The 27,496-nt window shown below is 36.4% G+C and overlaps 1 protein-coding gene and 2 long non-coding RNA genes across 3 annotated transcripts; 1 reads left to right on the forward strand and 2 right to left on the reverse strand.

Moving 5' to 3' along the window:
- Window positions 1-1,082: 1,082 nt before the first annotated feature.
- Window positions 1,083-2,255, forward strand: LOC147558733 (uncharacterized). Its single transcript, XR_015233529.1, has 3 exons — window positions 1,083-1,376; window positions 1,457-1,495; window positions 2,131-2,255. It is a non-coding gene; the product is annotated as an uncharacterized LOC147558733 (long non-coding RNA).
- Window positions 2,256-2,687: 432 nt separating this feature from the next.
- Window positions 2,688-14,964, reverse strand: LOC147558734 (uncharacterized). Its single transcript, XR_015234429.1, has 5 exons — window positions 13,994-14,964; window positions 13,078-13,430; window positions 12,941-12,999; window positions 3,814-3,893; window positions 2,688-2,943 (listed from the first exon to the last, which is right to left on the reverse strand). It is a non-coding gene; the product is annotated as an uncharacterized LOC147558734 (long non-coding RNA).
- Window positions 14,965-16,407: 1,443 nt separating this feature from the next.
- LOC147558735 (receptor-like protein EIX2) lies at window positions 16,408-24,276 on the reverse strand. The gene is made up of 6 exons (XM_086659095.1): window positions 23,070-24,276; window positions 22,105-22,997; window positions 21,223-22,039; window positions 16,858-16,910; window positions 16,565-16,687; window positions 16,408-16,455 (listed from the first exon to the last, which is right to left on the reverse strand). Exons 1-6 carry the CDS (start codon window positions 24,274-24,276, stop codon window positions 16,408-16,410), a joined length of 3,141 nt encoding a protein of 1,046 aa, XP_086515221.1.
- Window positions 24,277-27,496: the final 3,220 nt, after the last annotated feature.

Consider the following 27,496-nt stretch of genomic DNA (forward strand, 5'->3'; position numbering starts at 1 on the left):
CCAGTTGTCTCACGATCTTCTGCAGAATCTGAGTATCGTGCCATGGCCTAAGGCACATGTGAGATTATTTAGCTTCGTTCCCTTCTAACTGAATTAGGCTTTCCTGAAACGATGTCATCTACATTATTTTGTGATAACAAGTCTGCCATAATGCTATCATCTAACTCAGTCCTTCATGAAAGAACAAAACACATAGAAGTGGATATCCACTTCATTCGGGAAAAAGTGCGCTCAGGTGTTATCAAACCAAATTTTGTGACATCGGCTAATCAAACCGCAGATATGTTCACCAAGCCTGTTGGTCCGTCATTACTGCAGTCATCTCTTGTCAAGTTGGGTCTCGCTAGCATCTTCGCCTCAGCTTGAGGGGGAGTGTTGGAATTAGAAAATATATGATGCTTATCCTTTAATATTTGCTTTCTATTTTTAGATTAGGATAATATATTATTAGATTTATATTTCTATTCTCTAATTTGTATCTAGACTATATAAAGAGATGTATAGGTTGAATCACAATATACATAAACAAGAATTCAATTGTCAGATGAACATCACAAGTGATACCCAAAACAACTCATAAACATCACAAGATAGCATTAGAGTGATATTCCAACCGGAGAACAACTCAGCTTAAAGATTTCTTCTGGCTTCATTGATTTTTTTGGTTTCGTGATCAATAGATCATGTCCAACATTTGGATATCAACTGAGGATTATAGTGAAGCCCATGAGCTCTAGTCCGCTTGATTAAAAAGTTTTCCGAGGAAACAATTGGAAAATCTTAGATGAGCTATTTGTATAGGTCGTCGAGGCTCTGAACTGGTTGCACATGGGACAACCATCGTTTGCTGCTTCTTAAAGTTTAAATCATAGGGAAAATGACTATTTGAGTTGGAAAAATTATCATAATAACTAAAAAAGCCTAGATCTTTATCTATTAGGTAAAAGTTACCAAAACTTTATGTGTAATAGTATGTAAAGTTTAAAATAATATTGATAATTATCAATAAGGTCATTTTCTCTTTTTTTCATTCCGAAAATACCCTTACCCTTCAAAACTCATGTTTGGTCTGAAAATAAGCTGAAAAATTTTAGGGCTTGTTTCTTCTCAGTTCTTCATCTTCGAACGATATCTTCAATTCTTTTTCTTCTGATTTTCCACTTTTTACAGACAAACATGATCATCAATCACCTAGATTAATAAATCAATCAACTAAATCAATAAATCGATTTACGTCCTTCAATAGATTCAAGGTCTTGCGATTATTTGTCCACTTCAATCAGAGTCGGCGGTAAAGATGGTTTACACTTTTGATAAACTCAAAGGAGCTAAAGAATTTGGTACTATTTTCTTTGAAACTGAAGCAAATCAATTCTGTATTGTTTTTACTAATTGTTTACCGCAAATTTTGATGATGTTAGATGTGTTATGTATAATTATGATAGAAAAATAGCAGCAGTGATTTTTATTTGCGGGAAAAACTGCTCTTCATAAGGTTTACTTTCTCTTCTTTTTGCTATATTCATTACTAGCAGGTATTTGGGTTTGTGTTCCTTAGAAGAAAAAAGCTACTGTTTATCATATCAATTTCTCCATGTTAGCTGTTTTGATTTTAAAGTCATTGAATTTTTATGTGAAGTTGAGGATGAATCTTACATTAAACGAAATGGTACTGCTCATAGTTCGGGGATGTTTTGTTTCATATTTTCAGTTTCTTGAAAGGAATCTCACTGTTCACTTTGATTGGTTTGATTAGAACTTGTTGGTCATTCTTAAAACCCTACTTACAAGCCAAAAAAAAATGTTTGATGATCGTGATTTCTCTTCATGTTGTTCAAACATTGCCCTGGTTGTGATTGATGAAAGTGGACCTGACCTTATGCTCAAGATTGGATCATTTGGAAACTAGTTTTCTTTCTTGTCGACGTCGTTTGTTGTTGTGTCGTTCTTTTTCCAATCGTTTGGTCGATTAAAAATCTCCAAAGTAAATTTGATGTTATGAGGTCCAAGCTCCATTGAAGTAAATCATTAAGTGTTTTACTGTTGATTTCGTGTATGATATTTTACTTCAAGTTGTGTGCCATCCTGGGTAATGGAGAGATAGATTTTGACACTCATTATTCTGTTCAGGTTCATTCCCATACTTCAAATGAAGACTTGGTTAAACTCTCAAATCTAGAAGTCGGAACTGTGAACAAGGGTAGTGAAGTTATGGGAGCTGGTATGACTGTCAATACTGAACAACATTTTGCAGGTCGAACACTGCAACAACTGAGCTCTCTGTCAATATGTGATGTGAAGTGTTTTGAAGCTGCAAGAACTATGGAAAACTGCAGTAAATTTGATGAAATTAACACTTCTTTATCATGGCTAATGAAGCCCTAGCTAGCAGTGAGATGCAAATGTCCGACCTCCTTATCCATTAGGTTAGCTTTTGTTATTAGCGAACGAGACAAGTATTATTGAGACTTCAGATTTGTATAGAAAATCCTAAGTTGGGTTGTGACGCCCCGTGTCCCAAAATAGACACGACCACGCCCCGGCAATTCACGGATGAGCCGAAAATCCGCAGCACCTCCTCTTTAAATCGAACCGGTCGTACCTGTAACCTGTCATGCAAACCATACATTTGCATACACCAACACAACGGAAGCTAAAATGAAACATAATCAACTAACAGACTCTGGTTCCAAGCCGAACCACCAGAACTCGGTTAACTCATCCTGAAAAACAACATACATCCCTGTACAACCTATGTGATACATATACATTTATATACATGGTGTCCAGTGTATAAAGGTATAACTTAAAATATAATGAGAAGAAAACAAAAGAAACCAAATAAGACAGCCGTGAAGCCACCCCACGTCCTTTGCGGATCACGAGCCTCAACTGTCTCACAACGACAATCAGACAACAAAAGAAGTACCTGCACACTAAAAACTAGTAGGGGGTCAGTAACTCACCGACACGAGTTAAACTGGTAGAGGAGTCCCAAAATAAAACTACGATAAAACCCTTTCGCAAGTAAACCATGCACATACATAAAAATATATATATATATATATATATATATATATCAATCCTAATACTAGCATACAATAGCAGACTTAACTGCCCACCCTTGGTATGCCTCTCAATTTACAAAGAGTTACCAAGAGAATTCTATAGTACTTTGGCTAGTACCGTCCCATACCGGCACTAACCAAGTAACTCAAATTCTCTCGAGAAAGTGGCTTACCCCTAGGTAGGTAAGCCCCTCTCCCGCTAGGCGACTCCACAGTCATTGAAAAGCTAACCTTGTGATAAATATATACACCTAGCTTAACTAGATACGTTTTAGCTTCACCGAAGTCGAATAGTCAGGTTGTCCCTCCAGTATTCGTGTTGGGACGAAAAGCATATTCTCATCGGTACCCTAGCATGCAACTATTTCTTCTTGTTTTGGAAAAGCATTTATTGTGTCAACAGTCAAAATAATACTCTTTTCTTGTGAAAACGTCTTTCACCCACAATCTCAGCAGATTCGGAACTCGCCCGTTACTCCCTCGACTGAGATAGGCTTTTTAAAACATTACTTATCTTATCACACACAGAAGTGGCACAACCAAGAGTCATATTATGACGTGTAGAGGGATCCCAATCACAAAACCAGTCGGGCGGTCAGAGGTGTACAGCCTCTGAGCCCCGAGGGTAAGAACAAACAGGCTTACAATCCAATCGAGCGGTCAAGGGTAGCAAATCCCTGATCCCCGAGAGTCCAACCTAAACGAGAATCCTGGCCGAGTTCGAGTCCGAGTCGTACTACTTAGCCTAGCGATTCAGGACTCTGTCCTCCTTCGCTTCGCCTCGAGCAACTCGCTCCCACTCGTTTCGGCTTTCATTCTGACACCCTAGACAAAGATAAAACTTAGATTCTTCGAGAAGAATCTTAACATGACATGAATAACTCCGAAAGGACCATAAGAAAAGAAATAACAATTTAGACTTGACTCGCATTCATGTTAGAAGAACCCTAGTGACTATTGTAGGGATTTATACCCTTATACTAGTGTTTATAGCGGATAACGACTTCTAATTTCTAACACTAGTATCCCCAAGATCATCATGCAAAACTAGTACTTAAACTAATGGAGATAGTAGATTACCTTAATCGCTTTTCCCTCGAACTAATTGAATTGATTAAAGAAGACCAAGAGCTTCAAACGTAGCTCCTCTACTTGGGACACGAGCAATCAAATTGATCTCCCACCTTGTTGTATAGCTAGCACACCAATGGTGGTTGGATAGAAGAACTCCTTCTTCTTTGACTAGATAGATAGTAATGGGAATTAGCTCACTTTCTCCTCTCTACTTGATATGGTAGAGTAAGAAAGCTTAGAGAGAAATTCCACACCTTATTCTCTGCCCTAAGAGTGTTTATATAGAATCCTAATAAGAATCCACCTCCTTTTAGGTTTCCTAAAACACCCTTTAGAATAAGATTTAGGGAAATAGTCGAAAATAGCAACTATTGATATTTTCTCAGTTCCCTAAGGAGGAGGTGTCCAAACACCACGAAAATTGGCAGATATAATGTTTATTATATCAGCAACTAACCTCCAAAATTCAGCCCAATCCGAGTCCTAGAAGTACCCGAACCGGTCTAGGCCCAAAAACCCTGTTTTTGGCCTTTTTGTACTATCTTTGCCTAATTCCTTTTTAGGCCTATGAGATATGTTTATGGGACACTCCCATGATTATATCTCACTCCCACTAGTCATAGCCTAGATCAATTTGTCACTCTTATGTGTAACCCGTTGTAGGATCCGATCGAAGTTAGCCGCGAATTACTTCGTAATTCGACGATCGTAGTTGGTCTCTAGCTACAACTCTACGATCCCTAAATCAATCGGACTTGATGATCTTCACATCAATTATCCTATCCGACAAATTGTTCGCATTGTCACCTTGGTCGAAGGACATCTCCTTCAACTCCTTCAGACTCCCACTTGGACTTAGAACAAGTGCAATGCCTCGATTCCCGTGTCAATTTAGTATCTCATCTGATACGTCACGTCATTCAGACTTTCTTGATATCCGAGTACAACTGTAAAAGACAAACGATTAACTTTTAATCCGTTTGAGCGCGGCCACGCATTTTCAGTTGCTACTCATCAAGTGGTCTTGAGACACTTTGTACCTAATGTGATTAGGATGACACAATCCATTCTTGCGCTCCCACTTAACTTCATGTCTATCCTGTCCTTCCTAGTATCCGTCTTTATAACCTCCTTTTACGGCGCGGCGTTTGACGGAACCAAAGTCGGACATTCCTTTCATAAGATGAGTGGAGCACTCATGTTTTGAGGAATCTCTCCAATTGTCTTTATGAGAAGTATTGACGTTCATCACGAGTGATGTACTTCTCATTTGAGGGTTATCCAGTGTATAAACCTTTTACACACCCACGTAGTCGAATAGAATATACTATTCCTATAGCCCATGAAACTGCGCTATCCCATCGACTCCCGTGCTAGTCTTCGTGAGTCATTGTTGTCCACGCAATGACCTGGACCAGGGATTCGATAATAAATATTCCAAGTTCACTTAATAGGGTTTCATTCATCAGATCACGTATCTGACAAACCTATTCGGAATGTTTTATCATCAATGGACTGTCGTTTAAATACTAAACCAAATTTAGACGACTTGTGAAATAACTCTATTATTTCCGATAACGAGAGTTGTAAATCTGAGCCTCTTCCGTAAAACTCTTTTACCCACTCAGTTTTACTCGTCGAGGTTTATTCCAAATTTACCTCATGCCTTAGACTGTGTATGAGTCTCATACTATGTTTTAGGTGACAGTTTAGTTTGACTACGTATGTAGTCCGTTTTAAACTTTGCTAATTATCAATTAATTTGAAGATTGCTTACTTCAACCTTGATAATTTCTAGTAACTTTTACTAGAGTTAAGGCTATTAATTCTTTGTGTAGTATTTGCAACAGTTTCCGGCTTAAACACTTTTAGCCTACTTTCCTTCCATGTCTGAAAGTTTGCTACGATGACATGTTCAACTTTTGTACTACTTCATCCTTTAGCCTTCTAGGATGTTTCTAAGTAGTGTTTCGGTTTTCAAATCCGAATTCGGATGTTTAAATGCTAATCATGTCCAACATGATTGACATGAATGTCTCTCTCATGCTTGCTTGCTTGCTCATCGGTGTCTTTAGACTCCGAGTCTCGCAACGCTCTCTGTCATGAGTTTTTGGGTCGAAATTCTTTTAGACTTTTCCTGAGTCTTAGATTTTCGGTTTCGGATCTCAAGCGTCTCAGCGTACTGAGTCTCTCTAATCCTATCATCTTTTTGATCTATGCTTATAGATCCTCAGATGCCCAAAATGGCATTTCATCCTTGTGTGTGGTCCTTTTATTGAGTCAGTGTGTTTACCGTTACACAACATCTTATGTCGTACTCAATCATTTGTATGCACTCTGCATACGGACCCGGAAGGTTTGTTTACTCCCACTTACCTTCTTGAAACTCGTGATTCAAGATTATCTTCATTCCTCAGGAATCAAACTTCTTTGATTGTCTTTTTGAATCGAAGATTCTAACTCTTGCGTGCTTTTAATCCGTCGATAGATTTCTGAAGCATGCCTATGGACATAACTTGATTGGAAGAATCTTATTCTTCTTGTCTAGTTTCGGAAAACATGAATGTTTCCATCCTTCTCAGTTTTCTACTTTGGAAAACCAATTTAGGTCTTCTGTTGACTTAAATTATCAAGCTTCATGTCTTGACGAGATATGGATTCCACGATGATTTTGGCTTCTAGCCAAAATCTAGAGTCAGTTTCTGTTTCTGCGCAGGTCTTTTATCTCTTCAGAAATAACCTTTATTTTCTGAGTCTTTAAGATTTTATTTTGACCTTTCAGGGCTTTTGAACAACAATTTGGATTTTTCTCAACTACTTTGAGATATTCCTTTAGAAACACTTTCACTCGCTTTGAGAGTTCTCCCGCGAATTACATTCGCTTTTGTGCAGTAGGTTTTAAGATCCAATCTTTACCTTTCCTTTTCGAGGAACCGCGGTTTTACTGTCTTTCAACAGTTTTGTTGCTCTTGGTCGAACTTGATCGTCCTGTACAAGTTTCATGATTGTTCTTCATGACTCTTCATGATTTTTCTCATTATCGAATTAATTCGACTTGTACTTTTCTCCCACTTATTCTTGTAATAATTAGTGCTTTTCTCCCAGACTACTAGGTGTGCTAATTATTAGAAGAATACTATCATGAGCAACAAACACTTTGTTCTCTTGATTGGTTATGGAAGAAGCCCAAATTTCTTTCAAAAGGAAATTGCGTCAGATATTAGCTAGTTTTTGTAATGCTTTTACAAGCTTAGCTGTTAGACGGACTTTGGTAAGTGTGAAAACAATCGTTTCTAGAATATGTCCAAAAATATTTGGAAGACTGGCTTAAACCCATCTTTGATCGAATCATGCATAGCAATGTTCGATTACTCCCACTGAATCCACCATCCCTCAGATGTGTTCCATGGAGCGAGTTGGGAAACGGTTTCTCAACTCCTTTGATGGTTATCAAGTATTTGACTCAAGTTTTTACCACTCCAATCTAATTGGATGACTTAAAAACTCTCTTGTCAAAATGATTCTTTTACTTCGGTTTGTACTTTGTTTGAACCTTTCAAACATTCCGACTTATACTTTATGATTTGTACGTTTCCATACTTCATGAAGTTGTCAGAGTACGTATTTGAAGTTTCTCTCGTTAACTTCTGCAAGTAAACTTATAGGTCTGCATAACACTGTATGAGTCCTAATAGATTACTAGTCTCTATGCCTTTTGAAAAGGGTGACTTTGTCAATTTAGTCCTTAAGACCTAATTGACAATGCTGAAGTTTAATGAGTTTGAATCTCTTGATTTTAGCCATTATCAATGTTAACGTTCAGTTAATTTTACCACTGGTTTAAAACATCATATGTTTCTAGAAGAAGAAAATAATCACTATTAAGTTCAAAGCTAGATCAGTGTCTAAAAGAAGACTTTGATCCCTTTCAGCATCCCTAGCATTACTGCTTCTGCTCCCTCTTGGATCTTTACTTCTTTTAGTCAAGTATGTAATTCTCTTAAGCTCCCACTGAGCCGCTCATCTGGTCTTAAATACCTGATGAAGGAATTTTACGATACTTGTTTTTTAACTTTGTTAACAAGGATACGGAACCGGAATTCATAATTCCATTCCTTTTTGTCTTCCAGGTGCTAAAGGTAGTTTCCTTTTAAATGGTCCAGCCATTGTTTAGAAACATTCACAGTAATGAGAAATACTCTTGATCATGTACTCGACAACTGCTTTTCTTTGATCAAATGTTTGTCTCACTTGACTGATCCTTTTGCCCTTTTGAATCTCAAGAGCTCTTTCTTAGATTTTTGTACCAAATCTCAAGAACCTTTCTTAGATTGGATATTCCCGTATGTTCTGCTGCTCAGTTTGTTCGTAACAACCTGAGTGACTCATCTAAGGTTTTATCTATCTTTGTTCAATCGATATTGAATTGGGTGATAGATGTATTCTTTTGTCTTCCGTTAGGATGACTTTCAGATTGCCTTGGAGGTCTCGTACTTCTCCATTTATGACTTCTGTGGGAAATTCTTCCTCAGTTTGTCTTAATAGTTATGCTAGCATCTATTACTCTTCCAAAGAGAATGTTATAAGATTGCTTGCAAATGGCTTTTGACCTTCTTCGGTATGAGTCAACATTGGGATTGGGTATTCTAGTAAGCTTTCCTTTTGAATCTGAGAATTATTCTCGGATTCATTCTTCCATTCTAGGAAGTGGATCAACACCTCCCTTAGGAGTGATTTTAGAGTTGAAACCGTTTTCATGTGTCATCTTAATTCTACATAAAGAAATGGCAAAGTTTTAAAACTCGTTATCGTTTGAAAAACTTAGTTTTCCCACATTATTCAATAAAAATCGTCCCCGATTGAATAAGTGATTCCAAGACCCCAGTTCTTCGGAGTAAAGCGGACGAAGGCCCTACCCTTTGACTCCGTCGTTCCGGGTGAGTGAACTACTTCACAGATCATACCTTATGACTCTTGGTTGATAGATTTCATTAATGAATGACTAATCTATCCTTTTGCCTCGAGTATCCAAGACTCTCTTGCTGATCTCGTTGAGTAGAACCATTTAGACGTGTAGGCCTCTTCTATAGACCTACCCGCATTGTCCCAAGGTAGAGGTTGTACTCTGCGAAGGCCGACCCACCTTCCTCTAACAAGGGTGCAACGAGTGTCTTAATCTGGATAGGCGATTACTCAAGATTACGTTTTGGGGACTTTTACGCTAGTCTGGCGTTTGTTATAGTGAACTATTTAGCCTAACTAACGTCCATGACATAAAGCGTAAATAAGTAAGTAAATGCGCGCGAGAAAGTAAATCAAGCAGACATGGATCCTAGTATGGCCCCTAACCTAGAAGATCTAATCTCCTTTGGTTTTCTTCTTGTTTCGCCTTTTGGTTCGTCTTAGATCGCCATCTTTGAACCTCCATTGATTTCTCCCACTCGCCTTTGGATTTCATCCTCGAGTTTCTTCAATGGACTCATAGACCCTAAACTCTAATTACAAGACTCTAACGATTCGCAGATCGTATAAACTTGAAATTAAAATTAATTACAAAGCATGCACCCATCCGTGCTTAAAACAAGAATAAAGAAATAAATCTATGGCCATACTAGTTTCCCGCATTCACATCACATGCAATCATATAATATATCAAGGCTAAGAATTATATATGCATGATTATCTTGGGAGATACTTTTGTTGACATCACATGTCACATGACGAACCTTAAGTCTAAATTCGAAGAATTCGACTAATGGTGCGTTCTCGTTTTATCTCTTATGATTTCTAAAATCAACTTTAAGAAAAAACTCCGTTTTGAGCTCGAGAAAGCCCGGGTCAATTTCGGAAAAATATTGGTTCGATTCTTAATGATTTCATAAATCAATTTAAAGAGAAATCCGTTTTGGCCTTCTGGATGCCCCGGATTGATTTTGGAATTATTTGGTTGGAACTTGGAATCGGAAGAAAATTTGGCAAAAACTCCCACTCAAATGATGGTCCCTATTCGTGGTCCGAAAAGCCTCGAAAAAGCCCGGGACAAGTCCTAGACAAGTCCCGGCCCAAGCCCACAAAAGGGCTCGGACAAGGTTCGGACATAGCACGGCCCATAGGGCCGGCATGTCCTGGCCGAGGCCTACCAAGGCCTGGTCTCGTCCTGGCCCGGAGCCAGGACGCTAGTCCATGCACCGGACGCGTCCTAGACGTGTCTGGTGCTGGACCGGACCAGCACTAGGTGTCTCGGACTAGTCCGAGACACCCAGAACCTCAGACGCGTCTGGAAGACGCGACCACAGTAGTGGGACGTGTCCTGGTCGCGGCCTTGGACGCATCCTGGTCGCGTCCCAGACGCGTCCTGGTCGCGTCCCAGACGCGTCCTGGTCGCGGCCTTGGACGCGTCCTGGTCGCGTCCCAGACGCGTCCTGGTCGCGTCCTGGCCTGACCAGGACAGCAACCTTGAAGTTTCTAAAACTTCAAGTTTCCACCTTTTTTTTTTTCTTTTGCAAATCATATTTGCTATTTTCCAATTTTAAAAACTTTTCTAAAATTTTGAAATTCCTTTTAGAACACTTCTAAAATATTTCAAAACATTTAGAAACTTTTTAAAGTTTTCCAAATTTGTTTTGGGAGTTTCTTAAAACTCAAAACAACTCCTTTTAGAACACTTCTAAAATTCCAAATTTTTTGTTTTTCAAAAGTTTCCAAAACTTAAAAACAACTCTTAAGCAAACCAATTTTGGATCAAAATCTAGGTTTTTGAAACTTTTTCAAAGAACAATTTTGAAATCAATTTGAAAAATCTTTGAATCCAATTCAAAATTAATCAAATTTTATGTTTAAAACCTTTTTAAACATAACTATCAACTTAATCAAGCATGGATTAGTTTGAAATTCAATCAAATTGAGTTTTTTAAAACACTTTTAATCATCAATTTGATTCTCAATTTGAAATTCATTGAATCCCATTCAATAATATCAAATTGTGAGTTTAAATAATTTTAAAACACTTTTGAAATACTTTTATAAACTCAATTTATCAAACTATCAATCATATCTAATATGAACTAGTTCGATTCTTAGCAAAAACTAGTTCATTGCAAGAGGCTCTGACGCCACTGTAGGGATTTATACCCTTATACTAGTGTTTATAGCGGATAACGACATCTAATGTCTAACACTAGTATCCCCAAGATCATCATGCAAAACTAGTAATTAAACTAATGGAGATAGTAGATTACCTTAATCGCTTTTCCCTCGAACTAATTGAATTGATTAAAGAAGACCAAGAGCTTGAAACGTAGCTCCTCTACTTGGGACACGAGCAATCAAATTGATCTCCCACCTTGTTGTATAGCTAGCACACCAATGGTGGTTGGATAGAAGAACTCCTTCTTCTTTGACTAGATAGATAGTAATGAGAATTAGCTCACTTTCTCCTTTCTACTTGATGTGGTAGAGTAAGAAAGCTTAGAGAGAAATTCCACACCTTATTCTCTGCCCTAATAGTGTTTATATAGAACCTTAATAAGAATCCACCTCCTTTTAGGTTTCCTAAAACACCCTTTAGAATAAGATTTAGGGAAATAGTCGAAAATAGCAACTATTGATATTTTCTCAATTCCCTAAGGAGGAGGTGTCCAAACACCACGAAAATTGGCAGATATAATGTTTATTATATCAGCAACTAACCCTCCAAAATTCAGCCCAATCCGAGTCCTAGAAGTACCCGAACCGGTCTAGGCCCAAAAACCCTGTTTTTGGCTTTTTTGTACTATCTTTGCCTAATTCTTTTTTAGGCCTATGAGATATGTTTATGGGACACTCCCATGATTATATCTCACTCCCACTAGTCATATCCTAGATCAATTTATCACTCTTATGTGTAACCCGTTGTAGGATCCGATCGAAGTTAGCCGCGAATTACTTCGTAATTCGACGATCGTAGTTGGTCTCTAGCTACAACTCTACGATCCCTAAATCAATCGGACTTGATGATCTTCCACATCAATTATCCTATCCGACAAATTGTTCGCATTGTCACCTTGGTCGAAGGACATCTCCTTCAACTCCTTCAACTATTCTTCTTATATTCATTCCCGTCATAATTTAGTCCCAATTCAAGCATACCATATATCGTTGGAAAGCTAATTCAGTTTCTAACATTTCATTCCTTAAGAGTCTCGGTCATATTTCCAATGTATAATCCTCAAAATAGCTACATACATGCAGTAGCAAAACAGATACTTCCTAACGATGCACGGTTCACTATAACAGTCACAACTCTCTCATTGTTGATCGGTTTCAATCCATTCTTTAGTCTTCGGAAAGGTTATGTCATCTACCATATTTTGTTCTCAGGTGGTTTCTCTTAATTCTCCCTAAAACATCTCCAAAAACCCCAAACTTTATGCAGCAGTGCATCAGTTTCACTGATCGTACGCTGCATGTTCTGACGGTCATATCTTTCTCATCCGAGCTCGAAATAACATGTACCATACCATTCCAGAAAGCTAACATCCTAATATATAAGTTTCATGTTTTAAGAAAATCTATCCGAACACTTTACAAGGCCAGAAATACTAAAACAGTAGACTTCAGGTCACAGTCCCTCACACAGTCGTTCAATCGATAATCGAACACCATTAACCTCTCTAACATGATTTAAATCTCATAACTAACTAATTCCCATCCCTATTAACCTTAAAATTCCATTCATTATGAAAAATCCTTAAATTTCATACTCATAAACCCTAGATGTCACTCTGAAGAAATAGCATCATGATAAAGTCAAAAATTACCTTAATTTGAATGTTCTTGCTTTCTTTCTTCATATCTTCATCAATTCCTCCCAAACTTCCTACAAAATCGAACTCAAACTCAATTGAGATTCAAACCATAACAACAATGAGTTCTAGAGAGAGAAAGTAAATTTTACCTTCAACCTCCATTGATAAACAACTCTAAAGCTATAATAACCACACCACGATCAACCTATTGTAAACCCTCTTCAATTCCTTATCATCTTCCATCAATTTTTCCAACCAATCTCCCTCCGAAAGCTAGCCCTAGCAGTCGAACAGAGAAGATGAGGGAAATCTGATTTTTTTTTTTTTGTTCTCTTAATACATGGGGCAATTACTGAAACCCCCACCTTTTCATAATGCAGATTACTGAAACCCCCACCTTTCATTTATAATTACAAAAATCCCCACCTTTTTGAAAATTCTGTTAGATTTAACTTTATACTTTTAAATATTACTTTGTTACCCCTCTTACTAAAACCCCCACCTTTTCATAATAAACTTACTAAAACCCCCACCATTTCTAATACACTTACTGAAACCCCCACCTTTTCTAAATAGACTTGGCCTCTTACTGAAACCCTCACCTTTTCAATATGCACATTACTGAAACCCCCACCTTTCATTTATAATTACAAAAACCCCCACCTTTTGACCACTTTTTGACTGTTTTTTGCTCCTTAAAAGCTATCAATTTACAAGAAAGATAAGAAAAAAAGATTGATTCAATAACAACTAGGCCAAATGAAAAATATATATTATCATAGCAATAAAACCTTCTGTCTTTGTTCTTCAAAATAGTTGTTCATCTCACCATGGAATTAACAAAAATCAAACTTAAAATCATCCCCTCGTGGTACTCAATCAATTTTCGCCGACTATAGGATTCTCTGTGAGAACTAACCAAAGAACCCAAAGAAATGGAATCCGTAGGTATACTTAGCTTAGTGGCACTAACAATAATTGTTACCTTTAGGGAAGTTATCAATGTTACATGTCGTCTCTTCACTTGAATCCATTTTTTTCTTCTTTACCAACAAAACTCCATACTCGATAAAATCGATTATTTATTTTTTATCGATTATTTATTTCGAGCACGGTGTCTTCTGATAGAAACCCAACTTCCAAAATGGCAAACCACAAGTTTTTACCAATACTCCGAACACATTATGATATGGGACATGCTAAAGTTTGCAAACCTCTTTCGTATCTATTCACACAAAGAAGATATAGAATAGATCCCCAAATAGTCAAAATAAATCTCCTAAATCAGAAAAGGATACATTTTAATATAGTACAGAGATCAACAAATGATCAAGAACTAACAAATATCCTAATCAATTTTCTCTCACTAAAATAAATTAGCAAAAACTGAGACATACCCACAAACCTAATTAGTAAAATGAACAAAATCTATGAACTGATACAATCAAAAAGAACATATAGAACAAATACCCAGATCAATAATTTCATTAAAGAAAAAAGGGAGGAGAAAAGGGATTGAGATTAATACAGTTAGACCATGAATCGAATCGGAAGCAATGAATTCTTCGACATCAGACTCAGACCATGAGGGTAACAGATTGTCTCTGTGAGTTATGTGCTTCTTATAGTTATCAAGGAATGAAAATCTCTCTCCCCATTAAAACCCTTAAACATAGCAACCCCTAAGTTTCAAATTCCCTTTCAATTCTGCGTTTTAGGGTTTTGAATCAAGTCAATCATGGAACACTAGATTGTACAAACCCTTAAACATAGCAACCCCTAACACATTTACCATTAAAGATTCTGGAATTTCATCTAACCATCTAGAGAGAGAGAGTTCGGTTAAGGGAGAGAGAGAGAGAGAGAGGGAGAACCTTCAATGGAGGACGCCTTCGAGAGAGATAGAGAGAGAGAACCTTCGGTTAAGAGAGAGAGAGAGAGAACCTTCAATGAAGGATTACAAGAGAGAGATAGAGAGAGAGAAGGCCTTCGGTTATGGAGCTGCTTCCAATCTGCTCGGAAATGGCGAGTTCCCGTGGGGGCTTGGTGGGAGAAGATAGAGTTGGTTATCTGCCCCCACGTGGTTTCTCGAAGGCGCCCAGATTTTTAACTTTATAAAGGATGGGCTTGTTTAACAAATGGGCATTTCGGTCAGTACACATCACTAACGGCCCCATGCTGTTAAATCTGACGGAAAATTTCAAAAAGGTGGGGATTTTTGTAATTATAAATGAAAGGTGGGGTTTTCAGTAATGTGCATATTGAAAAGGTGGGGGTTTCAGTAATTCCCCCATAATAGGACATCTCACGAAATTCATGTCTTGACCCCGGAATTTTGGTCTGATTGCAAAATGCCCCCTGATTTTGAACTGATTGCAAGTTTAGACCTATTTTAACCCGACCAAATTGTCAAATAGCCCTTCATCACACGTTACACATTATCTTATTTAAGCCGAAAGCTTGGGATGTTACATGGGTACTTGTGTCTTTTCTCTCTATTGTTTTAGTTAGCACTGTCCTCTCTTTTTGATGGTTTATATAAAACCATAATGATAGGTGTCGTGATGAAAGTAGTTAAGAGGGCCACCAAAACCATGATAGCAAAGGTTTGATCAATTAATACCTGCAACAAAAGAATGCAAGTAAACAAATTATAAAATGAAAAAAAAATGCAAATATTAGAAGTTAAATTATATATCAACCACTAAGCAAGAAATGAGAAACGACCGTAGATCACACTTGGTCAATGGGGAGCATGAATTAAACAATACTCTTACAAAAAATCTTTCAGGACAAGAATTCCAAGCACAAAAGCTCTGAAAAGAGCATGGATACTTTGTGTGGGTAAAAAAACCAGATTTCGTACACACTCTTAGTTTATATTACCGATTTGCAAATCGAGTTTGCAAGATATACAACTCTATTATATTCTACAAAGCTTGCAAATCATGTTTGCAATCTATATTTTGCAAACACAGTTTGCAGTTTACGTTATGCAAACATATGTTTGCAGATGAGATTGTTGCAAACACGTTTGCAGAACAGATTTTTGCAAACACCTTTGCATAATGGATTTTTGCAAACACGTTTGCACAACAGATTGTTACAAACACGTTTGTAGAAAAACGTAAAGGAAAAAACGCCGTTTTTTTCTAGGGTTTTTTTTTTGAAAAAAAAAGTATTGAAAGTGGATCTTGTTAGAAAGCTAATGAAAAATCATTTCTAAATATATATTTTTTATAGAAATCCGACATCTCGAACAAAAGTTATATCGATTTAAAATTTAAAGAAAAATAAAAGAATTTAGTTACACAAAATGACAAAAAGGGGTATTTTAGTATTTGCACACTTTTTGACCTGAATAATAATTTTCAAATGTTTTGTGCTTTTCTACTCATTTTCAATATTATTTTGACCTTTCTAGAAATTAACTTAATGAATGGACCCATCCTGTGTACAAGAAATCAACTGGTTTACCACTACTCTTTGTTTTTACTATACACAGTAAAATTTCCTGGGAATTTCTTCTGTGTACAGTATACAACTTTATGAAACAGAACAATGTACAGGAAATAACTTTTTGTACTAGGAATAAGTTTATGAACCAGAAAAAAATTACAATTTTCAGTTACATACCTTTTTCCTATGGCTCGTTCTTCTTGAGACTTGTTCATCCAGAGCTGTTTTCGATCTGCTAGATCGAGGTTCATCAAATGTTACTCTCTTAGCTGCTTTCTTTTGCGTATTAGCCTTCATCATCTGCCCAAAACAAAGAAATATCAGACATTAACGTTATTTTAGAACTTGTATGATTTTTTAGTAGCAAAAATTTGAACATTAGGTTTTATTTGAACAAAAAAATAACAGACCCCATATCTGATAAAACCCAAATTTTTGTTTATGATATAGAGAGAGGAAAAAAAACATACCTTTGATTGATCAAAAATCTGAGGGAATGAATAAGGTTTCTTTCTACAACTTCCTTCTTCAACAAATAAGGATAGTAACTGTGATTTGGAACTGAGATCAGGTGAAATAATTTATTTATTTTTCGGCTTCTCTTCTTTAATGGGTGGTGGTTTTCGGCTTCTCTTCTTTATAGCTGGTGGTTTTCGGCTTCTCTTCTTAAATGGCTGGTGGTTTTTTGGAGTCGTACGGTTTTGAGCGAGAGAACGGTTTTGGAGAGATGTTTTGGAGTAAAGAGAGTGATTTGAATAGGCATGGGAGAGAAATTTATGGGGGATGTGACAAGCCAGCTGCAACGTTCTGATCCATCACTTCATGACGCACACAAGTCCCGAAATTTTCTGAAATTTTCGCGCGTTCCCGGGCAAATTTCAGTGGCATCTTTCGTAGATTTTTTTTTTGCATTAGTCAACGGTTAAAAAACATAAAAGAATTACATCACGTTCTCCTGAGTCTAATGACTCTGCTTTTATCTGCCTCTATAATATCTACTAGTGCTCGTGGAAACTCATTACTCTCTAGAATTAGGACACCATTACTCGGCTTCATCTTCGATAGGTAATCTGCTGCTTGATTTAGTTCTCGATATACATGGATTACTCGACACTCCTCAAATAAACCCCATAAATATCGTATCTCATTCCATACTCGTACAGTCTTCCATGGAGGGACAAATTTTTCATTAGACAGAATTGTTGCTACCGTTGTCGAATCAGTCGCCAATATAAATTTATTTTGGTCATATTGCCTTGCTAGACGTAAGCCTAACAATGCACCTTGGAGTTCATGCAATAAAACTGATTCACTCTTTGTCGACGAAGTCGCTGCAACTATTGCTTCTCCAGTACTTCGCCTTAAGATTGCCCCGAATCCGCCTGACTCCGCGTCATATCAAATCTTTCGTAGATTTGATAAGAACTCACGAGTGTTGCAGTAATTTCCTCTAGGGTTCTGGCGCATTTGGACCCCTTTTACATATTCGGTTATGATTGGGTTGGGTCCTTATTTTCGGTCCATTTTTGCACCTTTCGTTCATTCCCTCTTTTATCTATATATTGTAATAATAATCTTGTGTTAGTAATATATGTGTTCTTAGAAGCAAAAAAAAAATTTATTAAGGGACAGGAAATCGAATAACTTAAATTTATGGATGCCTTTTTTATGGAAAGGAGATGCCCTTAGTAGCAGCTGGCAAGTACTATTACTGATATCAACCACCTCTTTCTTTCTGTCTAGAATCAGCTTCTCTCCCTCTCCTTGGTGTCGTATTCAAATTGCTCCCAACTTCCACCGCTACTATCCACATAAACAACAAATTCAGAACAAAAGAATAATTTATTCAAAAAAATTTGGACTTTCCAAATCTGTATTGAAGTCAACTGAATCATGTTCCTCTGGATTTTATTAATTCTAAGCCACTCCTATAGTTTTATCACTACCCAGCTGGTTTATCAGAAATGGGAGGAAGCAGAGAAGATGATAATAATAATAATAACCTTGTTTTCGCCATTAATGGTGAGAGGTTTCAGCTTTCAACAATCGATCCTTCAACTACTGTTCTTGAATTCTTACGGACTCAAACTCGTTATAAAGGAACCAAGCTTAGCTGTGGAGAGGGTAATTACTACTCCTTTCTTCCCTCTTAATTTTACTCTTTAGTTATACTTGTCACGGTGGGTTTGATTAATTAGGGTTTGGGGTTTACTAATCTCTCACTCACTTCTGCAACATATATATAGTTTGTAGAAAAATTCCGACAGATAATGGAGGAAGAATCACAAGCTGACAAGTTAGACCTTTTCAATCACAATGGCTGAAATCTTTGGATTTTAAGTGTTCAGGCAACCAACATATAGTTAGAGCTTAAACATATTGTTGATAAGGTACTAATATTTAGAAGTATTAATTTCTGCCTTCATTTCTTTAAGCAGCTGATTTTATGACATGTTATATGACATATTACTAACATACAATTGCACGAGAGGAAATTTTCAAATTTTCATCTTCGATCAGGTTAGTGTTCGTTATTGTTATCAATACTATCTGATTTACTTAGACCTAAGTATATACATCATTTGACCCATTCATGATTTTTTTTTCTCTGTTCAATTTCTTTTGTAGATAAAAGTGGGCTTTTGCCTTGGATTTTCTTTTTTCATCTTGATTATTGTACTTTTTCTATTTAAGGTAAACTTCATTAGACAAATGATGTTGGTGAAGATGAATACTCTTTATTACATGTATTTAATTTCACAAATGACGACAAGTTAGTGGCATTTGATAAATCTACAGTGTAGATTCTACACAATATTGAAATTAAAATCTCAAGATGCAATTCAAAAGTATTTTGATGGGACTCAAACTAGTGAATTCTGAAGAGTAAACCGTGTTTCATGTTCTAGTTGAAAAACAATTCATTGCATGGAACTTTGATTTACGAACAAATCGATGTTCGTAAATCGAAGTTCTTGTAGTTTTCTTTTCTGGATCAATTTTACATTATTTCCAATGAACTTCCATGATCTTGATCCTTTTGAGTTGATCACATGTTGAAACTATTTGTACAGGTCATGTATTAATTTGTTCATCTAACTTTTAATACAAATCGAAGTTCGTAAATCGAAGTTCGTAAATCGAAGTTCGTATAGTTTTCTTTTCTGGACCAATTTCACTAACTATCATGTAATCCAAGAAAGAGCTTAAAAGCACAATACTAATTTTTTTTGTATAGCATATAATGTATGATATTTTATCCATGGTGCCCCCAAATACAATGTAGTTTTATATTTTTGTAAGAATTTTTTTTGCATCTCCAAATATATCGCACGCGTTGGGAGAGCAATGCCACCCCCTCCCCCTCCTATGAACATCTCTCTGTAGTTTTATTTAGGAGGACTGAGGGGGTACCTAATGGACAGACGGAATAGAAATGAGATATGGAAACAAGGAGAGGAGGGAGAGAGAATGCCATCCTAACTTGTCGTCTCTAATATTAATGCGAAGGGAGGGAGGGAGCTAGGAGTGCTGAAGAGTTTTTTGCGTCAAACAAGTGAAGAAGGTGAATGTCGAGCAATCTAAGGCCGTAGAATAGCTAGGTTCTGCGAGAATAGTCCCTCCCACACAGGGGAAAAGTAATCTAGTAACCAAGAATATACTGTCTAGGTCCTTTTCACTTATTGTTTTGAGGTGGATGCCCACAAATTTACGAAACGCATCATCATAGGTCTTTGCAGAAGGAAGTGAAGATGAGTCCGAGCATTCAAAAGAGCGAAGAACGATTGTCGTTGGACAACTAACGCTTCAGCTGAGGATATTGAGGGTTAAGTTTAGGAAGTTCTTTGAGTACGGAAGTATTAAGTTTATACTTTATACACAAAGAAGTATAGAACATGTAAGCCTTGTCCTTGGCAAATACTACAGTCAAGAGAACCAGGAAGATAGAGAAATTAAATACAAACATGGGTATCAAATTCACACGCAATGAATCCAAAATCAAGGGTGGGTTTTTTTGGTGGTCAGACTATTTTTCTTTCAGTGAGAGCTGATCATGTAGTCAAGACTTCGATCGAGTAGGTTTACTCTGGTTAGATGTGGCGCAATTGGGTGGTTGACCCGTTTATTGGTTTTAATATATTGATTATATAAAAATGCAAATTTTTTCTTAAAATTTAAGTTGGTCAGAGAGATATAGTTGATAAAAGAACTTGTCAATTATGAATTTCTTGTGCGGATAGATGATGGATTTGAAGTTTTAGAGCATCTCCAATGCGAAAGTATAAAAAACTCTAATTGTCCCATGTGTTGAATCTCAATTGGGAGTCTCTTTACTGTATGACACAACTGAAATTTTCAATTTAAAAGAAAGCTGAAATGCAACACTCGGAAAACTTAAAACTTATACTTAATTTTCTAGGTGGGTAATTTTCTTTGTAATATCCAGTGGAAATTGAGGTCGTCAAGAGGTCAGAAACTCAAATATTGAGTATCTTTTTGAGGCATCTTATAATTAAATGTTGACACATGCTAACTTATAACATTTGAGTTGCTATGTTGGGGATGTGCCGGTTACAAATAAGTCATCAAACCCCAACTAATGAAATTACAGAAAAAAATGAAGAAACCTATCACAACATGAAGAAGGAAAGGCTCATTCTAGTTAAGATTGGTCTGTTATTTGAATCGTTCTTACCGGTTACCATATCGATACATATTTGCAAACTACCATGTGCAAAATTTAAAGAGGTTTTGTATCATAGAAGTAATGAACCCAAAATAAGCATGTCTCCAAGATTGCTTCCATAATAACACCCCGCAGAAACCCCAAAAACCTGTTACAAATCCCAATCCTGCACTTATACAAAACCACTTCGTCTCAAGCCAATCATCCTCCTCGTCTTGTTTTCGTCCACCATATCCGGGCAGCTGAGCTTGTTCATCGCCTTTGCAGTTCTCGAGTGGAATACCACAGAGTTCAGGGTTGCCAACATAACTCAGTTCAGTAAAGCTTTGTAATTGGGTACTAGAAGGAATCTTCCCTGACAAGTTATTATATGACAAGTTCAAGTGATTCAGAGAATTCAAATCTGTAATGCTTTGAGGAATTACACCCGAAAGTTTGTTGCTTGAGAAATCAAGAGATTCCAATGTGCTCATCTTGCCTATTTTGGTTGGAATCTTTCCTGTAAAATGATTCTGAGATAAGTTCAAAAATCGTAACTCGTGAAGTGTTGTTAGATCTTGAGGAATCTCTCCGAATAAGTTGTTTCCAGATAGATCCATGGCTGTAACAAGCCCAAGAGTGTTTCTATACGCATATTCCTTTCCATTTGTCACAAGTGAAACTGTTTCTTCATTTCCCCCAATGTTGATGCTAAAATAGTCCCTAGGTTTTTGCTTCAAAGTCATGGCACTTAAATTGCTGAAACATCTTGGAATTGACCCGGATAAGTTGTTATGAGCGATATCCAGAATTCGTAGTGAAGTCAGGTCACAAAGTGCTTCCGGAATACCACCACTGAACTTATTTAGACGCAACCTAAGAAGTATAAGCCCTGCAAAGTCAGCTCCCAGCCATGTTGATATGCTTCCACTGAATTTATTTTCACCAAGATCAATCGTTATTAACTTGGTACAGTTTCGCAATGACTGAGGTAGTTCACCGGATAGATAGTTATTACCCAAATGCAAGGACAGTAATCTAAATAAAGAACCAATAGACTTGGAATTTTTCCTGATAAGTTGTTATGAGAGATATCCAGTATTTGTAGTGAGGTGAGGTTACAAAGTGCTTCTGGAATTGATCCTGATAAGTTGTTATCAGCGATATCCAGTATTTGTAATGAAGTGAGGTTACAAAGTGCTTCTGGAATACCACCACTGAACTTATTTTGACGCAACCTAAGATATACAAGGCTTGGAAAGTTTACTCCCAGCCATGTTGATATGCTCCCACTGAATTTATTCTCGCCAAGATCAATCACTATTAACATGGTACAGTTTCGCAATGACTGAGGTAGTTCACCGGATAAAGAATTATTACCCAAATGCAAGGATCGTAATTGAACTAAAGAACCAATAGAGTCTGGAATCTCTCCTAACAGGGCATTGTTTGAGAGATCAAGAATTTTTAAACTATCCATTTTGCCAAACTCTGGATGACATCGGAACGAGGAAATAGGGCCGGATAAGAAGTTGTGAGAAAGATCTAGTACTAAAACATTAGATACACTAGGTAGTGGGCCATTAAAATAGTTGGAAGTCAAGTTAACTTGTGTTAAAGTAGAACTAAATTTCAATAACTTTGGCAATTCTCCAGTGAGACTATTGTGGCCTAGATTCAAGTAATTCATTTGAGAAGACATGTTCCAAAACCAAATAGGAACTGTACCTGAAATTTTTGTGTTGGATAAATCAATCTGCGTTAACTTTTTTTGTGTTTTTAACCATTGGGGAAATCGAGATCCTATGTGACAATTTTTAAATGATAACCATTCGAGTTGAAAAGGAGGTTTCCAACCAGATCTCAACTTCAAATCAACTGAACTAATATGTAACACTTGTAGTCTTCGAAGATTGGCGAAGTTAGCTTCAGTTACAACGCCCTGTAATTCACTACCATCGACTAGTAATGTTTCTAAATTTGAGAGATGCCATATTGTTTCCGGCAATGATCCATTCAATTCATTTCCACCAAGGAGTAAACCCCTTAATAATGATAATCTTCCTAACGACGAGGGAATTGAACCAGAAAAAGAGTTATTATAGAGAGAGAGGTATTCGAGATTCTGTAATTTCCCCAATTGCTCAGGCAAAGGGCCAGAAAGTTTGTTACCTGATAAATACAACGACTTCAAACTACTGGTGATACATCCAGATGAATTTATTAAAAATCCAGATATATGTCCACGAAGGTTGTTCCTTCCCAAGTTTAATTCCTGCAAGTGGCATAGATTTCCTAAGGTATTTGGTATCTCCCCTTCAAGATCATAATTATAGCTTAAATCAAGGCTCTTGATTGAAGTCAAATAACCAATATCTTTCGAAATCGTTCCGTAGAAATTATTATCACTTAGATCAAGTTCTTCAAGTCTAGTAAGATTATATAACCATGCAGGTAATAATGAAGAATTCATCCAGTTTTCAGAAAGATCGAGAATTGAAAGAGATGTAAAGTTTATGTGTGGAAGAGTTGGTAATGTGGATGAATCTAGATAACATGAACGAAGACGTAACTCGACTAAAGATGGGAGCATGTTAATCACATGTAGCCACTTATGACTTACCTTGAATAGGTTCAAAAAAGTCATGTCAAGATGTTGGAGAGAAGAAAGATGAGAGAGCCATTGAAGATCACTAACATCTAGCTGGTGGTTGCCACTAATATCAAGAGAATGAAGATTGGATAAGTTTCCAAGTTCCGGAGGAATAATTCCACCAAAATTTGTTCGTTGTAGATTGAGATACCTCAAATTATGGAGGGACCCCAAGAAAGAAGGTAACTGAATACCATCAAAATCATTCAAACTTAAGTTCAAATGACTTAAATATTTTAGTTCAAGCAGAGAAGAATTTAATTTACCACCTAGTGATGAGTATTGAAGATGAAGTTCAACAACATTTCCCGTTTTCGGATTGCAAAACACTCCTGTCCAATTGCAACATTCTTTACCATCCCAAGTAGATAATATGTTCTTCTCATAATAACTATTTCCATTTTCATCATAATATGAAGTATTTTCATATTTTAAATCTGCTCCGAAGGCCAACAAAGCTTGTCTCTCCCTTTCCTTACAAACAAAACCAAAACTGAACTTGTAGTAATCTGGTGTGAATAAGCAAAATGCAGCAAAAAAGATCATTAGAGAAATAGATCTCGACTCCATTATTAAGTACTGAAATCAAAACAAGAAGTTAACTCTATTTTTAAACTGAATTGTCAATATATATATATATATATACAAACACACAAAATCTAAAGACCTTCTATCGGTAATCAGTCTCAAGACTCGGCTTTCTGTACAACCACTCAATTCGTCGTGGGGCGTAAGATCTTAAGATGTTATGGCCACAAAGAGAATAATAAAAAAGTATATGTCCATTGAAACTTCCAAAGATTGGGACAATAAAACTAGTCGGAGACTTTTCTCAAGTCTTTAGACTTTTCTACCTTGTTAAGTTTGATTATTCATCGGCCCTCTCAATGGGTTTGATTTGCCAACAACTGCAACTTCAGTGTGTATCGCATTTACTCCAAAATCCCAAAGATTCCAAGCTCGATTCACAACAGAGCTGGAATATATGATTTATTGGACTTGGGGTATTAATGATATAAATAATGAAATATAGGGTAATTTGTACGACCCTTAAGGGGTATGATTGTGACCGAAACTATGACATTGTAAGGTATGACAATGACGAAAGTTTCTTCTTTCTGTTTGATAGGATTTCTTATTTCTTATTTATGTAGAAATGTCAATGCTAGTCATAAAGACTCACCGATATTAGTTGTGTTTTCTTTCGTTTGCGTTGTCTTAATAGAGGCATATTAGTACACCATTAGGCCAGGCGTGTTCGAACGGGTTTAACCTGTGTAGTTTCCCCTCGATTTTTTGTTGTCGTGTCTTCTTTATGTAGAAATGTCAACTTTTTTTTTGTTCAAAGCCCTCGAACAGCTTTAAAGAGTTAACTTGATAAAAAAAATGTGGAAGTTTTAACTTTTCATGAAAAAATGTGATGTAGTATGTTAAGTATCAAATAGCACATGCTTGCAAGTTCATCCCTCTGCCTCTAATTTCTTTCGTTAAGTTATTTTTTTTTGAAAATTTACTTCTACGTGTACATTTAGCTAGATTCTAATTCTTTTCAGTTAATGAGTCTTTCCAGATACATAATTTTTCAAAATATTTCAGTAGTCCACCTATCTGATTGAGACCTACAAGTATTGTGAGAGTACGATTGATTGGAGACTCTTTAAAATCTGTAGAATTTTCTGGCCCATTAAATTTTGTTATTCAATCCTTTCAATGGGTTCTATTGAACTCATTATTTTCTCATTCTTATTCTTTTAGTTGTTTATTGAAGTCTTATAGACTATTCACAATAAACGTTTAAAGATTTTAACTTGTGTCTTCTTCTTTATATAGAAATTTCAATGCTAGCTAGTCACCAAGACTTCTACTGATATTTATTGTAAAGTTATGAATCAGGCCAAACAGATTAAATTATTTGGATGCAAATTGACTTGGTTTGAATGAGTCCTTTCGACCACGGATAACTTTGTGCAGTACCAGCTAATATCTTTTTTTGTGGTTTGATTTTCTTCCCTGCATTATCTTAAAAGAGAGTAGAGACTAAATAGTACATAACACAAGTGATGAAGAGCGTGTTTGAAGGGGCACTATACGTGTAAATTTGCAATATGCTTGGTGAACAACCATGGGTCCTCCAACAGGTGGCGAGATAAGAAAAATGTGTCTAGTTACTAAAAACACGTAAGTCGCTATAAGTTCATATCCCGATAAACTAGACCAGTGTCCCTATACCAACGTAGCGAGATAAAAGATAACTTTACCATTGGATCTTTATAAAAAATACTAGGGTATAGCCCGTGATTTTGATGCGAATATTATTATTGTGACAAAATTGGTTTCAGTTTCGATCTAAAATTTAGAAAAGAAAAGAAATTATATATGTATAATAAGTAGCTTTAAAGTTTTTTTATTCATGAAAGTTTTACATGATTATGAACAAAAATTTCCATACAATATAGTATGACATTGAGAACATCTCTGTGTACTTTTCTATACAATGAAGTTAAAGATGTAAGTAATCCAGATCTTAAAGATAAACATAAAGAGGTTGAACTTATGCAATATAGTTTATTCGCTTCTAAAAAACAACATTTGTTGAACTATCTACCTTCAAATTTGGACTGAGTGCTAGGGCAATATAAGAGCACATACATGCCAACGGTTCTTTTGTCAAAAATGGCAGAGGTGAACGGTTGTTTTGGATGCAAAGTGACTTAGTTTGAATGAGACTTTTCAAAGACGACTGATGAATTTTCTGCACAACCAGTTGATATGTGGAGCTAAGTTAATATTTGAGTTGATGAATTATCTCCTAAGTTATTGTAATTTGTGTTTTTTTGTGGTTTGATTTTCTTCCTTGCATTAACTTAATAGAGATTCGATAACACAAGTGAAGAAGAGCGTGTTTGAAGGGGCGCTACACGTGCAAGATGCACCTTGAACTTCAATATAGGAGTGGCTTTAAAGTCAGTACATACTAAATTTTAAGCTATTCATTTAAACCCAACACTCAATTTGAGGCGAGTTTAAGAGTAAGACCCAGCCATTATTCCCCCAAGACCAATTTCTCGGTTTGTTACAGCCTGTGTAATTGCCCCTCAAACAACTTATAAGGGTTGAGTTGATAACAAAACAATATGGAAGGTTTATGAAAAAAATGTGATGTAGTATGCTGGCAAGTTGATCCATCTCCCTCCAACTCCTTTTGTTTTGTTCGAATCATTATAACTAGAACTACTAACTATGATCAACCAATTATGTAGCTTAGTTGTTATCCTGATGAATTTCAGAATTGACACTGGCCGTCTCCATCTTTTTTGGAAACATTATTTCTGGATGTACACTTGATCTAGAGACTAATTCTTTTGAGTGAATGAGTCTTTTGCTTGATTAATGAAACAAAAATGCTTTGTCATATTAGAGAAAGATGCATCTCGTGATATTATTTTGGTTGGATTAAGGTTTTCAACCTGTCTCATGAAATGGTGACGATTATATGTCGAACTTGAAGAACAAGATAGTTGATAAGATTAATGGTTTTTTATTTGTCTGATTGAAGAAGTCATTTCATACTCTGTATCAAACTCCTGCTGAAAACTTCGAAGATTTTGGTAGCCATTTTTTTTTTAATGATTTTAATGAACAATCTTCAGTTCAGTTTGTTTAATTAGAGCAGATGATAATTGTCTCCAATAAATAACATCTAATCTATTTCGATCAACAATTAGTACTTAAATATATCCACCCAATTGTTTCCACTCATCAATTTTACTGATTCTAAGAGTCGTTTCCT

This window comes from Eschscholzia californica, unplaced genomic scaffold, assembly GCF_041429995.1.
Source record: "Eschscholzia californica isolate CP2 unplaced genomic scaffold, dmEscCali1.0.p SCAF_2, whole genome shotgun sequence".
NCBI classification, from domain to species: domain Eukaryota; kingdom Viridiplantae; phylum Streptophyta; class Magnoliopsida; order Ranunculales; family Papaveraceae; genus Eschscholzia; species Eschscholzia californica.